Source organism: Metopolophium dirhodum, chromosome 6 (genome assembly GCF_019925205.1).
Source record: "Metopolophium dirhodum isolate CAU chromosome 6, ASM1992520v1, whole genome shotgun sequence".
Classification (NCBI taxonomy): Eukaryota; Metazoa; Arthropoda; class Insecta; order Hemiptera; family Aphididae; genus Metopolophium; species Metopolophium dirhodum.
This window is the reverse complement of record NC_083565.1, coordinates 13,292,326-13,309,072: the sequence shown is the minus strand read 5'-3', so window position 1 is coordinate 13,309,072 and position 16,747 is coordinate 13,292,326. Positions and strand designations below refer to the sequence as shown.

Here is a 16,747-nt window from a genome sequence, read left to right as displayed (position 1 = left end):
ACGGAAAAAAAAAAACGAAAAATAAAGCGTAGAAAAAAAAACAAACATGACGTCTAAAACGCGAGCTAAACACTCGGTAATGGCGACAGGGATCGAGGCGTTGTACAACACAAAGCCGGTGGACAGGGGGAGGCGGAGGAGGTGAAAATCACGTGTGCCGACTCGGTGATTAATATGCCAGAGGAATAAAAAAAGAAACGTCCCTTCGAACCTACGATGTGCTCTCCGAGGTGACAAGGAGTCAGTCTTGTACAGGACACGAGGACGAACGCGTTCATCGTACATCTAAAACCGGTATCAAATAATACGCGATACCTACACGAAGATAATATTATACCGCGTTATCGTGCTCACATATAATATCGGTATATCGCGGCAGTTATCGCGACCGACGTCAGTAATATTTAAATCACGTGTTTTGTGGCGATTAAAAATAAATACTCGGGCAGTCAAAACTGTACGGCTCTGAAAACCTCCTCCTGTGCGGGTACATTTTTATATAATATATTTCATTCGTCGCGCAAATATCGAAAATACTGTCGAAAGATTCAAGATGAAGATCGAAAACGAAGCAGATCCTTATATGTGGTTTGCCGACTGTCTGGGACCTGAGCCACAGGACTGGATGAAAGACGTGGGGCTGGATTGGTTTGACGAGGAACTGTTGGGCCGACCCGAATCGCCCGCGCCGTCAGCACCAGTGCCTCGACCCGCGGCCGCGGAAAACAGCGGTGACCACCGGAGATACCGCGGTGGTTACCCGTCGTATACCATCGAGTCGTCCGCATGGCTCATCCAACAACACCAACGGTCGGCCGACTCCGGCGACGACAACGACGAAGACGACTCGTTGCCGCCGCCCGTTTTGCCACCCATGATACCCGGCACCAGAAGTTTCTCTGACCAACTGCATAGGATCCGGAAACCATATGCCCTAGGCTCACCACCATCCACCTCAGCCTCTGGATTATTGGTGAGATGTTTTCAATATCGAATTAATATATAATTTTTGTCTGCATATCCACACCACCATCGTTATCGAAATTATGTTTTCGCGTCGATGGAAAATACGGCTTTCCCCTACATATCACACAATTCTATTTGAATTTAAAACGCATTTTTATGTAATCCGTTCATGTTGTGTACCTACTTACCAATTTTAAGTTAGCGATGCGTATATGTTTCGATCAACAAATAAAAATTAAACGGTGAATATCCCATTCATTTCAAGGTTCGATTCAAGGGACTAAAAATAGTCATTTTTCGTTACGAGTTTAGTTTATTTGAAATGTTTCATGGTTACGTATTTACTTATGACATATTATATGCGTGTACACATCTATGTATCCCCATGTAATCCCTTCCGCTAGTAAGAATTACTTAAAATCGATTTAAACTAATACGCAAGTTTTTTTTATAAAACATTCATAATGATCAACATAAGCCAAAAATAAATTATTGTTTATTAGTTATTGAATTTCCCAATTAGATTATTATGATTTATGATACTTCCATTATTTCTGATTTATTTCATTTGTATTGTAATAATAATTGATTACCTATTATTAATGTAAAATAAAGAATTGAATTTTTAAGACCATCATTTAATAGTTTTATTTTCATAAGATTATAATATTTTGTAAAAATATATTAATTATTAAAATAATTCTAAATCAACCATTCAACAGTACCTACTTAAATATTAAGAGTTAAAAATAATGTTTTAATCACTCAATTATTTATTTATTTTAGTATAAAAGTATAAAATAAACATGTTAAAAGTGCAATAAAAATATCATATTAGTTTATTCATTTCCATAATATTAGACTAGTTATCAGTAGATGTCTTAGTCTAGTCAAGTGACATGAAAATATTCATGTCATATTCTTAAAAACGAATTGAAATATAATAATTAACATTTTATATTGTCAGTAAAACACATAAAAAACATAAAAGTTGGTCAAAGATCATAATATAGGTACAACTATTTTAATTAATATTTTTTTTTCAAATGGTAGTAGGATACAATTTTTTCCCCTGTTGAAATCAATTGTCTGCTTATTATTTTAATGTTACGTATATTGTTGTACTCAAATATTCTATCTTATATTCATAATTTTATCCTACACAAGTTATCATACTAAAATCACTGTAATATATATTTTTTATCACTTAACATGACACACATAATACAATATTACAATGTATACATTATCCATGTTATCAAACAATTGTTTTTATTCTTGTAGGTATTGTTATTTTGTTGAAAAATAAATAAAAAACAAACAAACAAACAGACAGAGTGCACTTAAGTACGTGTAAAGAGTTTTAAACAAATGATATGCGTCATAGCTTTAATTAGAGTTAACCCAATACTTATCTACAGTGTTACAACTAGAAAATATTATTTATGTTGTGTGTGGGTCTGAGAGGGTTGAACAAAATAAATGAAAAACCTACCTTTGAAAGAGTTCACAAACTCATCTTATACGATTCAAGCTAAATTCAATAATATATAGGTACTATAATATGTATCTCGTAATAATTATGGGACCGTGGAAAATTATGCTCGAAGAATGTCGACAAGCCCGAACTTTTTTAACTAATATCACTGGCTGCAGGGCCTAAAATACATCTGATTTTAGGGGACAATACTTATTATTTTAACTGTTACCTTTAGGCTCTGACAGATTTCTATGGCAAAAATAAACCTATAGGGGTTGTACGTCTAAAATCCCCCCCCCCATATTTTATATACCACTTACCTTACACATTAATATTTGACACACATTTGTCATTCAGGGGACACAGTATTTTAGCCTCTGACTGGTAGTAATCTTTAATATGTCTAGTATTGGTCGATAAAACGAAAGAATGTAGGTACAAACAAATATGAATACGCCAGTGATGACGTCAATGATTGGTTTCATTTCTTTCGTTATTTATTATTTTCGTTATTACAGTACAATATTGTTTGGTTCAAACACCGCTTTTCCGTTTTTTTTGTTTATGTGGAAATTGGAGTAAGTTATCTCAGCATACCTACGACTTTTGTTACTATTTTAACGATAACTCTTTGTTAACGAGTAATATATAGTAATTTATCAACGACTTTGTACGACAAGATTTCTACTTTTCAATATTAAACATCTGAGAGAGTCTAAAATCAAAAAACTTCACAGTAATTGAGAGTAGTTGCTACATGCTTATTATATCGAAATAAACGCACCAAAAAGCAAGACAATCTCTGTTAATTATAAATCGTAATTTATATTAAGTATGAGATCATTAATTTTTGACTTTGACAAGTGAGTATTTGCTCAATTTTTTTGCTACACACTTTACAGTGCAGGATAACTCGAAAACTAGCGTGCTAAAAAAATCGATTTTGATCCGAACACGGTGTCAGTATCTAAAATAATTTAATTTCTGGTTATTTAATATATTTTACTTAACGCATACAACTAACTCTCTCCTACCGCTACGAACGGTTCGGTGTTTTTTGTCCTAATTGGATTTATTGATGCAAAACTTTCTGCAAAAATCTGTACCGTTATACGTGAAACTTATAATAATTTCTATATACGCGTAATGTTGGTCTCTTCGACATAGTTTATATATTTAAAACGTACCTATAGTGTACTATAACGTATGAGTACTTAATGGTATTTTATTTGAAATCAGTATAATATTTTTAATTAAATATATTACATACTATTGTCGAACATCTTTGAATTTATTTATGGTTGTACTTGTACTTGTACAAATTATTAGACAATGAAAATGTATTTATTGGAAACGTATAAACTGTTTAAAACGAAATATTTCTCTTCTTATAATATAATAATGTATGTGATATCTTAGGAAGTCCAAGATTTTGATTCATTTGGACACACAATTATCGCCGACGAAGAAGTTTGTTTTGACATACCATTTTTAATGAATGACCAGGACGATAAATCGTTTCACCCTTCAGAAAATCAGGTTTGTGTATACATAAGTACTTACATATAAATATTAAAACGTATAATACTTATATATTATGTCTTAGTAATTAGAACACATATTTTACATTTTTGTTATCATTATTTCTGAAAGAGTGAGAGACATTATTTTAATAGCTGAGATTAAAAGAAAGATTTTATAAAGTAGTAGAGGGCTGCAGTCCTATAAACTCATGTTGGATCATTGTGTGGAATTTTGGGCAATAAAACTGAACAGAGGGTCATTGTTGCGGGGATGAAAAGGCGGATGTGTGGAGTTACTATAGGGATAATAGAACAAGAAATAAATTCATTAGGCGCAGTGTAGAAATGCTACGAATTGTAAATTAAACGAGGGAGAATAGGTTTCGATGGTTTTTTGGTCAAGTTATGAGGAGAGGTGATACGGAGGCAATAATCGTGGCTATAGAAATATATGTTGAAGGAAAAAGGGGTAGAGGTAGCCGAAGAAGATATGGATCGACAGAATAGAGAATGACACGAAAAAAGATGGTGTAAGTAAAGGAGAGGGGGTCAGAGCCCAATGGAGGCATAGGACAAAGATGGCTGATCCCAAATGGTTGGGAACAAAGGGTGAAAAAAAAGACGACTATAGTCACATAAATAATATATAATAATAGGGGTTACCTATATTAGTAAATTAATTATCAAGTGTGTGTTTCAATTGCATCATACATATATAATTTAATATCTTATGCTACACATCTAGCCATCGCAGGGTAGTGTATTGTTATAATAATAATAATATTGTATTATGTACTTATTACTTATTTCATATTATAATTGTATTATTAAGGTGGTGATGGCCAAAGACGACTGTGATGCCATAATGTTTGATACATTCTTGGAGCCACTGTACCAAGGTAAGATTATATACATTTTTTCCTAATCAAATTTAATTTGTATTCTTAAATTCATACATTGGTAGGTACTATAAAATATTTTATACCTCCCATATCATACTAGCGTTTTTTAATTGGTCTCAACATTAGATATTTTGGTTAAACATATTTTATAATTATGTATTTTATTGCATTCATGTTTACATAATATTAATTATATTATATTTTAACTGCTGTACGTGCTACATATTGGTCTATATGTTATTAAATATAATTAATAATATCCATAACTTCTCCACTAGGTATATTATGATGTAAATTATAAGTAATTTACATAGTAACGGTAGACTGTTATCTATGCTCTATGCATTTTATTAGGTCGATATACATACAATTATATTTGTTTTATCAAAATCATAAAACACCAACTATTAAATTCCTAAAAAATTATGTGTTTTGGGTGAGTTCAGCTCTTTTCAAATGACCTTTATATTGTGTATAATATTGTAAATTTTCAAAAATGAGGATAATAATATTATTAATATGGTTGCATTGATATAAATATATAATGATATAAATAATTCTTATAAAACAAACAAAACGTATTGATAACTAAATGTTCTAGTAAGTATTGACAATTGAAAATTGTCTACAATAGGTATAATATCTATTTCAGTACCTACCTACAATATTTAATAGCATTTTTTATTGATTCCAACATAATTATATTATTTTAATATATTATATTTCACGGACGACACAATTTTTCAGACATTCAAATTTCATTATTTGTACAAACTGTTATTTTGTAATAAGCAATTCCACTTTGAATTATAAGTTACCATTCGAATAATAAAAGGCCAAAACGGCATCTAAACAATGTCTCTAAAATATAAAAAAAGGGCGAACCTGGGTTATTTTATGGGACACATTGGGGGTGATTTGGTAATATTGAGCCACAGTTTATCTACGTGATTTGTATACAATATTGTTTACATTTTGTTACTGGATTGTTGGGTCACAAATAAAATGTTTATTTTTTATTGGGAACTGAAAATTGGGATGCATCTATGTAATTAGTAATTACTAATTATCGTTCAATAGTATAAATAAATGATTACCCAATGGCCATTGTGCCGTGAGCTTAATTAATAAAAATAAATAAACAAATAAATGATAATTATAATAAGACTCGATGGCATTTGCTGCAGTTGAATTTATATACTTATATCCAAGATGTAAAGCCCTTATTGTAAAATGTGGAGATAACATTGCATCGTCATTCGTCATAAATTTAATGGACCAATCACCAGGTCCGCCTTTAGTACATGTAATATTTTAGACACATAGTATGATATTAGTATCCCTATTGGAAAAAAGTTCACACTGACACAATACCCATGTGGCCAAATGAACGTAGAAATTATAACAGTTTTGTTATTTATTCTCTTCGGAATATTATGGTACATAATATTATAAAATAATTTATAAATATTTCTTAACTAAACAATGTAAGTTTAAAAAAAAAAAATCCATGCAAGTGTAAAATTATATAATTTAGTTTATTTAATGAAAAATGGAGGCTCTACTGGAATGCCTTCTCCCCATCCACAAACCTCTCTCTCTCAGTGCGTAGGTATATAAATCGATACGAAAATCGTCAAAACTCTATACAAAATGTTGGTAGTGTAAAATACATCCCATATGTATTAAAAAAAAATATGAACGATCCGAATGCAAACGCAATGTTTTCGTAAATAGAAAAAAAAGAATTATCGATTTCCTTTCGGGGGGGGGGGGGGGGGGGCAGCGTACGAGCGTGCAGAACCCTATTATATTACTTATAATATATGCGCAAACCCCGTGTGCAGTGTACACTGTACATAATATTATACAACGTTGCAAGTACACACACAACTGGGAATATGGAAACCTAGACGCGGGACTCGTGACCCAAATAGTGTTCCGCGGTCGACAGTAACGGGGTAGTCGGACGGGATGGTCCCGGTGCAGGGTCTGGGAGGGGGGGTGGTTATGAGGTGGTGGAGCCTTAACGGTCGGCAGCGAGTGGGGGGGGGGGGGAGGCGATAAAAGCTATATAGGTTTACGTATTTATATGCGCGTACTCCCTAGAAAACCCGGGCCAATTACACGATGAGGGGTGGGTGCATCAGCCAGGCTTGGGGTCTTCGACCCAGAGAGTGCTTTTCTGCGGTAACGATTGTTATTTTATTTTTCTATCGCCGGTCGGGGGCGCCTGCGATTCGCTGTCGTCGCAGTGCTGCTCCACGTCGGTACGCAATATATCTATAAACGCAGAGTATGCAATAACATGCACATAAACCAACCCCGTAACTACACTTTTCCATCCCGCGCCCCTGCATTGCTATACATACACTTATAAACTCACCCCCTAGCAACGTCCATCCGAAGCGTTTTTAAAAGTCGCTCTATATACGCGCCGCCACTCCCCCTTTCGACGAATAGCAAAATCGGTCCCTCGCAGCAAACTCCATCATTGTCTTATTTTCATGTATATGCATACTACTGTAGTACCACTACACGTTCTTTGACCTCGAACGTCTTATTTAATAAATTGAGTTCATTTTTTCGTGGCAAAAAAAAAAAATTATATATATTTAAAATCTTAAAAATCTTTGAAATTATAGGAACTAATAGTTATAGGCCATCCAGAGATATGGATTGGTAGTATGTTATATTATATAATGCGATCAGTGTTTACAGTATATCGAACAATATCGATCTAAACAAATCAACACGAGTATAATATTATTATAGGTTTTAGTTGTTAGTTTAACAGCTTTCCCGTAAGACGTAGAGCTTGTAAAAAAAAAGACGACATAACCCTTTGGCGTCTTGGCTGTCGAAATCAAAATACGCGTCCGATCCTTTTGAATGATATTAAACCCATGTACCTATTGTAATAGTCTATAACAATACACTATTATTATTATACATCGTTATTGTGTACATGTTGTGTATTTACAGCATAGATAATATAAGAATGGATAGGACATGTCTATAATACCAGTTCCATATGGGGCTTTTTAAGGTTATGTGCAAAACTATTTTATTAAATAATAATGAATAACATGATAGTCAGTTATATTTAGATATTTGTCACTTTGTATTTTGATTGTTGTACCACTTGTGCCTGGAAAATTACTCTAAACTTTGTTAAATATTTAAAATATTAAAAATATTAATTATTATTTATCAATTATCATATCAATATTTGCCCTATATAACCTTAAAAATAGTATCACTAAAGTTTCATGTGATAAGTTCTTATGTCCTATCCATTCTTATATTATCTATGATTTACAGTCGGTTCATGTCGTGTCGTTTTCTCGTCTTTGCAGGCAATCCCCGCGACGGAGTGTTGGCGTGCGAATGGGAAGGGTGCACGGTAAAAGTCGATGGGCCAGGTCAAGAACCGCTGGTGCGGCACATCGAGAAACTGCACGTGGACACCGCTCCCCGGGGCGCATGCGCGCAGTACACGTGCCAGTGGCGGGGCTGCCCCAGGCGCGTGCGTCCGTTCAACGCCCGGTACAAGCTGCTCATACACATGCGAGTGCACTCGGGCGACAAGCCCAACAAATGCACGGTAAACGCCTACCACAAACAATGATGATACAATGTAGTACAATAGAAATTGCCGCGCACAATGGTGTACGCACATTGTCGGGGCGGGTAAATGACGGTGTGTAATGCACGTTACACTGTTATTGCGCAGTCCGAATGCATTTTCGTCGTCGCATTACGTAATAATATTTACGGGCCCGTTTCCGCACAACACAGCTGCGGGCGCACTCGTCAATGCACAAAATCATCATTATTACTGTGGGGCAGAGGACTTGTACCTCTAAAAAGTCACCAAATATGCATTTAAACATACAAAATATGCATTAAAAATATGCACTTGAGTATAAAAAATATGCATTTTAAAGTGGATATTTTTGAATAAAAAATAAGAATTTTTCTGTTGGTACTTATTATTTCGATGAAAAAATGTTATTTACAACTTTATTTAACAACTTACAATTAATTATTTGAATTATTTGGGTTTATTTTATGGGTTTTCTTAACCGGATACTTCTTCAAAACTTACCACAAACACAAACAACGATGATACAATGTAGTACAATAGAAATTGCCGCGCACAATTGTGTACGCACATTGTCGGGGCGGGTAAATGACGGTGTGTAATGCACGTTACACTGTTGTTGCGCAGTCCGAACGCATTTTCGTCGTCGCATTACGTAATAATATTTACGGGCCCTTTCCGCACAACACAGCTGCGGGCGCAATCTTCCACTCGTCAATGCACAAAATCATCATTATTACTGGGGGGCAGAGGACTTGTAGCTCTAAAAAGTCACCAAATATGCATTTAAATATACAAAATATGCATTAAAAATATGCACTTAAGTATAAAAAATATGCATTTTAAAGTGGATATTTTTGAATAAAAAATAAGAATTTTTCTGTTGGTACTTATTATTTCGATGAAAAAATGTTATCTACAACTTTATTTAACAACTTACAGTTAATTATTTGAATTATTTGGGTTTATTTTATGGGTTTTCTTAACTGGATACTTCTTCAAAACTTTCAAATTTAAACTTTCAACTTCTTCGACTACTAAAAAAACAATTGACAAAATATTTTAGTTTCAAATATTTAAAATTGACACAAATTTTTACCTTGGAAGTTGCATTGGACAATAAGGTGTTTTTTTCAAATTGCCAAACGTAAAACTTTTCCTATTGTCGGATAACAGGACTTTAAACATCGAAAAAGAACTTTCCACATCAACGGAATTTATAGGAGCATATTTAAAGTATGCTAAATCATCAAGGCTGAAGTTTTCAGGTATCATATTATATTCGATAATATCAACGTTATTTTGGATGTATAAATAAATAAATAAAAACGTCGAAGAAAAAATATTGGTAAACCTATAAATTATTTAAAATATGCATCTAAAAGTATAAAATGGAAAAAATTTGCCCTAAAAACCATAAAAAACGCAAAATATGCCCTAAAAACCCAAAAAAACGCAAAATATGCATTTATATGCACAATAAAATTTCAAAATTAGCTTTGTGGTAGCATGAAACTCATTTGTTTCGCACTCTGCTATTTTTGTGACTGTGCAAAAAAAATATGCAAATGCTACAAGTCCTCTGCCCTAATTATTACTAAACACGATTTTGTACGATAGTCGATAAAAGTAGGACGCATCATAGTGATATTATAGTGCGTATTGTTTTCAGTTAATTTCCAGTACTTATCCAGTGTTTGGACCCTATGTAGGACAATTTTTCATAAACCGAAACCCGACCGGTTTTATTCATCTCGAGATGTGTACTTATACCTTATTTCTCGCAAGTCATAGGAACTATCGATTGGTCGATATTAGTTTAAACTATGTATAAATTAATTGACTGTTATTATCGCGTACAGTTTAGCTGCTGCTGTCGGATAAATCAAATTATAAATTAAGGCCCAATTCCACATTTTCAACGAGCGGTAGAACCCGAATGTGCAGGGCAGTAGAACTAGTAGAAGTGCAGTAAAAGTGCAATATTGAATATTATACTAGTGGTCAGAATACAATATCATTTATATTTTCAATCACAGCGTTCTCGTGTTATTTCTATATTTTCCTATTCTGATTACAATATCTGATATCGTATAAGGATAATATTTCTGCCGATGTTAAAAACGACACACCTTCATCGCTCGTCAAAATATCACATCTGAAAATCTTACTTTTGATAACAGAGAAAAACTCTTAGACTATAAGGCTGCTTGGGTCGGTTGACTGTAAAACATAGTGACAGCGACAAAATTAATTATAATTATAGTACAGTAGTTTGTTAATAATTTTGCAAGGAGTGCCCTCCAAAATGTCGAGATCATAGCACACTCTTGTAACAATATTTTCGGCGTGACGTTTCGCTATCGAAAAACTTTATTAATTTGTATAAACTTGTACGAAACGATATTGACGTTACGTTCTGAGTTTTAATGCAATTCGAGAACAGCTGCAGTAGATTTAAAAATTTCCGCCGCATCCCCATTGCCGGGCGCAATATTTTATCGATTTTCCCGCGGTCGCCAGAAAAATATATATTACAACAACGTGGCTGATGTTGTTACATTTCATTATTATTTTCAATATCATAATATGGTAATATGTATAAAGATGTAGTGTCTATAAATGAACGCGTCGTGTACATCGCAATTGAAACGTGCCAGATAATAACATTTTACCTATATCGTCACAATAATAATAATTGTTATCGTGCTATAATACGTCACGGGAATAATATTGTAAAGCGACCAAATCACAACTCATTGTAGTATTATAGTCCACCGTAATGGGGAAACGGATTAACAAAACGCGCTCTGGTGGAAACAATTTGTACCTTCCGATTCGGCATGTATAGATATAGTTTTATGTCGGTTGTTTATTACTTTTTATAATGAATGAATTTCGGTATCGAAACTTTATACGCTTTTATAGCTAACCGTTGGCAAGTACGATTTCTACTAATATCATCAAATGCATTCAAATACACTTCACTTAAAGCAAAATATATGCGAAATGTCGGGAAAACCCATACAATCCCCCGACTCCTCCACGTAGGGGGGGGGGGGGGCCCGTCTAACCATCAGTGCGATAGGCGTCGACAGCGCTCCCAGTGTTAATCTGTCTTCCCAATATGACGATGGTTCTACCCGCCATTTTTCGTACAGACGACTTAATATTATACCTATTATTATCATGTAGTGGCCGAAATTTATAATAATAATAGTAATAATGTGATACCTGATTTCTGTACAATATATACTGCGCCGGCGCACTCAGCGCAGTGTGACGTGTGTCGTGTTAAACATAATAATATGGTCGCATATCGATTGCGCCGAAATTACCTTTTTACTTGTAAAAAATCAATCGATTGCGCCGCTTGTCAACTCCGCCGAACTTTTTCACATATCGATTCCGCCGGGCTGGATATTCGGCTTGCCGTAATTAAATGCAGAAGGAGTATATAAGTGAAAGATTTATAAAGATTTTACGTCAGTCGTTACTGCAGATGATGACGCGAGGTTAAAAAAATTCTGTGATTATCCATGTGATAATTACATTGATAAAACTTCAAAATTTAATCCAAAAATATGTGCGTCTGTTAATTTAAAAAAAAAAAAAAATTCTGTATTGTATGATATATGTCGGTTATTGTTTAATAAACGATCGGCGGAATCAACGTAATAGAAACGAAAATTCGGCGGAGTCGATGAAACCCCAACAATATAGTGCGCAGCGCCTCCCGAAGAGAGCTGCAAATATCGAGTGCACACGCGCATATATAGACCGATTCTCTGAGTGTACAATAATAACCTATTATAATCAATTATTATCATTCATAATAATATGATACTGTACGCGGCGAACACCGCGTATAGTACTAAACACGTAGATAAAAACGTATTGTGTATTTATATATTATCGTGTCGAATCCGCGACTGCTGTTTACGAACAGGCAGATAAAGCTATTATTTTTGTTTGTTTTTCAATTTTTTTTTTTCGTTTCATTTTACGATTAGGCGTTTCCCTAGAGAAGAAAAATATCCGATGTTGCTTTTTTTTTTTTTTTTACATCACCAACACTCGCGATGCGTACAATATTATTCGCATGCATATCGACTGATATCCAACCCGGCCGGTTACACAACAATGTGTGAATACTGTATTAAGTAATGTAATAATATCAGTGGCTATCGCCGTTGGTATGTCACCAGGTCACCTGCTATGACAGCTATATTATTTGATCCACTCGACGCGCGTTATTGAAACGTCTTAAAAATCAATCAACCTAACGATTTGCAATGACGCAAATTCATCACTGCATAAATTGTCCTCGACAAATGAATAAATAAAAATGCAATTTATTATCGCTTTGTTTAGTTCATATTATGTTCATCTGAAAATGCTTCTCTGCTGCCATAGCAATAAAGTCTTAAATTGAAGTCTTAAAATGTATGTACTGTATAGTTTATAATATGTATACACGTCTTATGGGTATATTTTACTATATAATTTGCGCTTAATAATGATCATAAACGTTAAATAGGTATTATAATATATATATATATATTATATAGCTAGTATGTCATCGATTGTGATCGGTTTTAGTTATGCAATTTATGCACATTGTTTATGACGATATTATTATTGCATTTACAAAGAATTTCGATTCGAGGAACTAATAAAAAATATTTTATGTTTTTACCAACAGTTTGCTGGCTGTCCAAAAGCATTCTCTAGACTAGAGAATTTAAAAATTCATCAGCGGTCGCACACCGGTGAAAAACCATATTCATGTCAATTTTTGGGTTGCTCAAAAGCGTTCAGTAACAGTTCGGATCGAGCGAAACACCAAAGAACACATTTCGAACAGGTAATTTATTACTATTAAATTTAAATGGTGATCATACCTTCATATGCAAGTACAAAATGTCGGAAAACGCGATTGCATTATATTTTAAATAGGCATCTAAATTTAAAATAGCACATTTTTTAATATATATATTTACGTAGTAATGATTGCAATTTAATATTTGAGAGTTTGTGTGAAATAAATAATTTTTGACCTTATGAATGTTTAGAAAACATCATCAAATGCAATAAATTATGTTAACGAATGAAACTTCTATCAACAGTTATACGAGAGGAATATAAAATATAAATTATATCGAAGTTATAAAACTTTCTCGACAATGAAAGTCACGAACAATAAGAATAGTTCATTATTTTAAAGTCGTGATTTTTGTCGATTACTATTTTCTGTATCAATGTGAGCAAAATAATTGTATAACAACACCGAGTTATTGTATAACTATAAACTATATTCACTCCAGTGGAGATAAAATTCACCACCGTTTTTATTATCTTGTATAATAATATAATAACCATTACATCAGAATGTGACCTTTGTGTAGCTATATAATATTACGATGTTAAAAAAATTTATAATTTTACGGAAAATACAATTGTAAAACAAACACACGTGTTACAACTTTGAATACTAAAATAGTTTTTGTGTTATTTTAATCGATTAAACTTTCACTAATATTATCAGTCATCAGTTAATCACGGACGATATAAGTCCTATATTAAGAAATGTTTAGGCATATTAATATATAATATCATATTACAATTATTGATTTTATAAAATTAAATAATACCATACCTAGTTAATATTAATTCGAAATTATACGGATTATTATGATCATTAAAATAAACATAGAATCATATTATTCAATACAATAAAAAATAAAAATATAATAATGCATAATATTAATACGTTATTATCATTTTATAGACACGTATGCTAATAAATTGCATACATAGAATGCCGTCTTTAAATATTCAAATACTATTTAAAACATGTTGTTGGTCGTGGTTGGAATAGTTTAGGCTAGGCTTAATTTTTAGCACCTGTTAAATGTATCATTTAACTCATCGTCATATTAGATAGATCTAATTAACATTTTCATATTATGAACATACGAACCTTATCCAACACCTTAGGTGTTGTAATTTAGTAATAACAGTGTAATAATATAACAACAATTATAGAAAAATGATTGAAATTTTCTCAAAATATCAAGTAAACGAAGAATCCTCTCAACGTATAATTTAATTTTTGAGAGCATATATGAAAAATACACGTAAAAAATGCACGAAAAACTGATCAAACACTTTCCACTAACAACTTTTAAATTAGATTTCTAATAATATTGTATTATTTACAGAAACCATATGCCTGTACAGCAAGTGGATGTAACAAACGGTACACTGATCCGAGTTCACTTCGAAAACATGTAAAAAATCATTCGCCACAACCATCTACGGTGAGCCACATTTAATACTGAAATTACTAATAATTTTGTACAATGCGAAATGTTTTTGACGTTGTGGTTGTTCGTTGAAATTTCAATGAATTTTCGCTCAATAGTATCGTTTGTGTTGACGAACATAATAAACTAATCATTATTTGTTTTCGTTTTATTGTAGAAGCATTGGTCCAAAAATAATATTTTACCTAAACCTCATATTCAATCGGAATTGGCCAGTACAACAAACACTCAGACAATACGTAAGTTTTTTAAATAATTTAAAATTTCAAACCATATGGTCTTGGGAGATAAAGTTACAAGACAACTTTCATTTATCAGTGTTCCACTTACAGGAGAAAAAACATTTTCAATATTGACCACTTTTTAGGAAACCGCTGCTAGTTGGACGTTTTTAAGGGTTATGGAGTACCTATTAGTATTGTAATTTCAAATTTATAAATAAAATAAAAAAATACTAATTAATAATAATAAATTAATAAAGAACAATAAAACATGTGACGTCCGTGTTACTTTTTATATTGATTAATTTGAATGACAAAATTTATTAAAATTTATTTTATTTTATCAATATTTAATATTTATTAAATAATCACCTACTAACTATAAAATATTATAAGTATTATAGTTACCTCAAAAACGAATAACGAGCAGTGCTCCAACATAAAGTGGTCATAATTGAAATTGTTTGCATTTTTTTGCGAATGCCGTCTACTAGGTGGAAGGGAAGATGTCCTTCCTTATCTGCTAAGACTGTCTGCAACCAAAAAATCGCTTTCCAAATTAACGAAAATAATTTTTTCATTCATATGTAATTTTTTTTTTTAGGTTATCCCGATGAAAAACAGTTCAAAATCAAGTTAGAAAAGCCTCAATGGTAAAATGTGTGTCGTAAAACAACATACTTTTTAGGTTTATGAAGCCTGTGATTTTTAAAATTAAGCTCATGAGTCTATAATAATTTGTTGTGATTATAGAGAGTAAAAACTGTTTAAATAAGTTGTCTTAAGCAGATTAAATTTAGAGATACATTTTAAATTTGTCATGTAATATATAATCATATACAATCTCATTTATTATAATTTTTCTTTTTATAGTTAATTTTTATGTATACATTAATTGTTTGATCAGTTTTCTTTAAATTTTACGTACGTTTTTTTATTTTTATTTATTATATTAAATTTGTTTTAGAAAATAATATTTTATACAAGAAAAATAATAATAAGTTAAATATTGTGAAAAATTAAAATCATATTGAAATAAAATACTTTATTATGTTCATATTCCGTGTACGATTTGATAATTATTGGCCATCACCATGAATATTAAAATTTTTTTTCATTGAGACAGAAATAATTAATTTGACATTCGTATTTATTAAGTTTGCGATAATTAGAACAAGGCAGTCAAAAATATATTACATTAATAAGAAATAAACCGAAGAACCTTATTATTCTTTATTATTTGCTCAATCTGATTGCAATGAGTTAATCCCAGTTTCCCACTGGAGACAAATGTACACAAGGAGTAAGAAGAATACGAGAAGAATAAAGGCTTTTGAAAGCACTAAAATGACTAAAATTATAACAGTTTCATACCAAAAATATATGTATTCTTTTAATTTCAAACACGCGCAAGTTAAATAAGAGTTTAGAGTCAATAATTATACTAAGTATACTTTATAATAACTTTACTAATTAGATAACTTATAATTAAAAATTAGATATTTAAGTTTTTTGGAAAAGAAAATATAAAGTGGCATTTATTAATAGATTCCATTAGAATTTACACCGATTTTAAATATCATCCAAATCTTTTTGTTGGAGTCTTAGCCAGTCTTCTTGACTGTTAGGTAATTCTAAAATGTTTCAATCATCAGTAAAAACTCAAAATTATTAGAAGAATTTAAAGCTACAACAATAGTGTTGGTAAATTATTTAATT

The 16,747-nt window shown here is 32.1% G+C and overlaps 1 protein-coding gene across 1 annotated transcript; it reads left to right on the top strand.

The window, feature by feature from the left end:
* The first annotated feature begins 240 nt into the window (after positions 1-240).
* On the top strand, positions 241-16,079 carry LOC132947413 (zinc finger protein GLI4-like). Its single transcript, XM_061017689.1, has 8 exons — positions 241-973; positions 3,866-3,985; positions 4,802-4,868; positions 8,231-8,478; positions 13,184-13,345; positions 14,703-14,801; positions 14,965-15,046; positions 15,633-16,079. The coding sequence occupies exons 1-8, from the start codon at positions 554-556 to the stop codon at positions 15,683-15,685; spliced, it is 1,251 nt and encodes a 416-aa protein (XP_060873672.1). The 5' UTR covers positions 241-553; the 3' UTR covers positions 15,686-16,079.
* Positions 16,080-16,747: the final 668 nt, after the last annotated feature.

Excerpts from the sequence above, each read along its gene's own strand:
- LOC132947413 (XM_061017689.1), top strand. The coding sequence starts at position 554 with ATGAAGATCGAAAACGAAGCAGATCCTTATATGTGGTTTGCCGACTGT. Across the intron at positions 974-3,865 it reads CCTCAGCCTCTGGATTATTG|GAAGTCCAAGATTTTGATTC; the intron begins GTGAGATGTTTT and ends GTGATATCTTAG. Across the intron at positions 14,802-14,964 it reads ATTCGCCACAACCATCTACG|AAGCATTGGTCCAAAAATAA; the intron begins GTGAGCCACATT and ends GTTTTATTGTAG.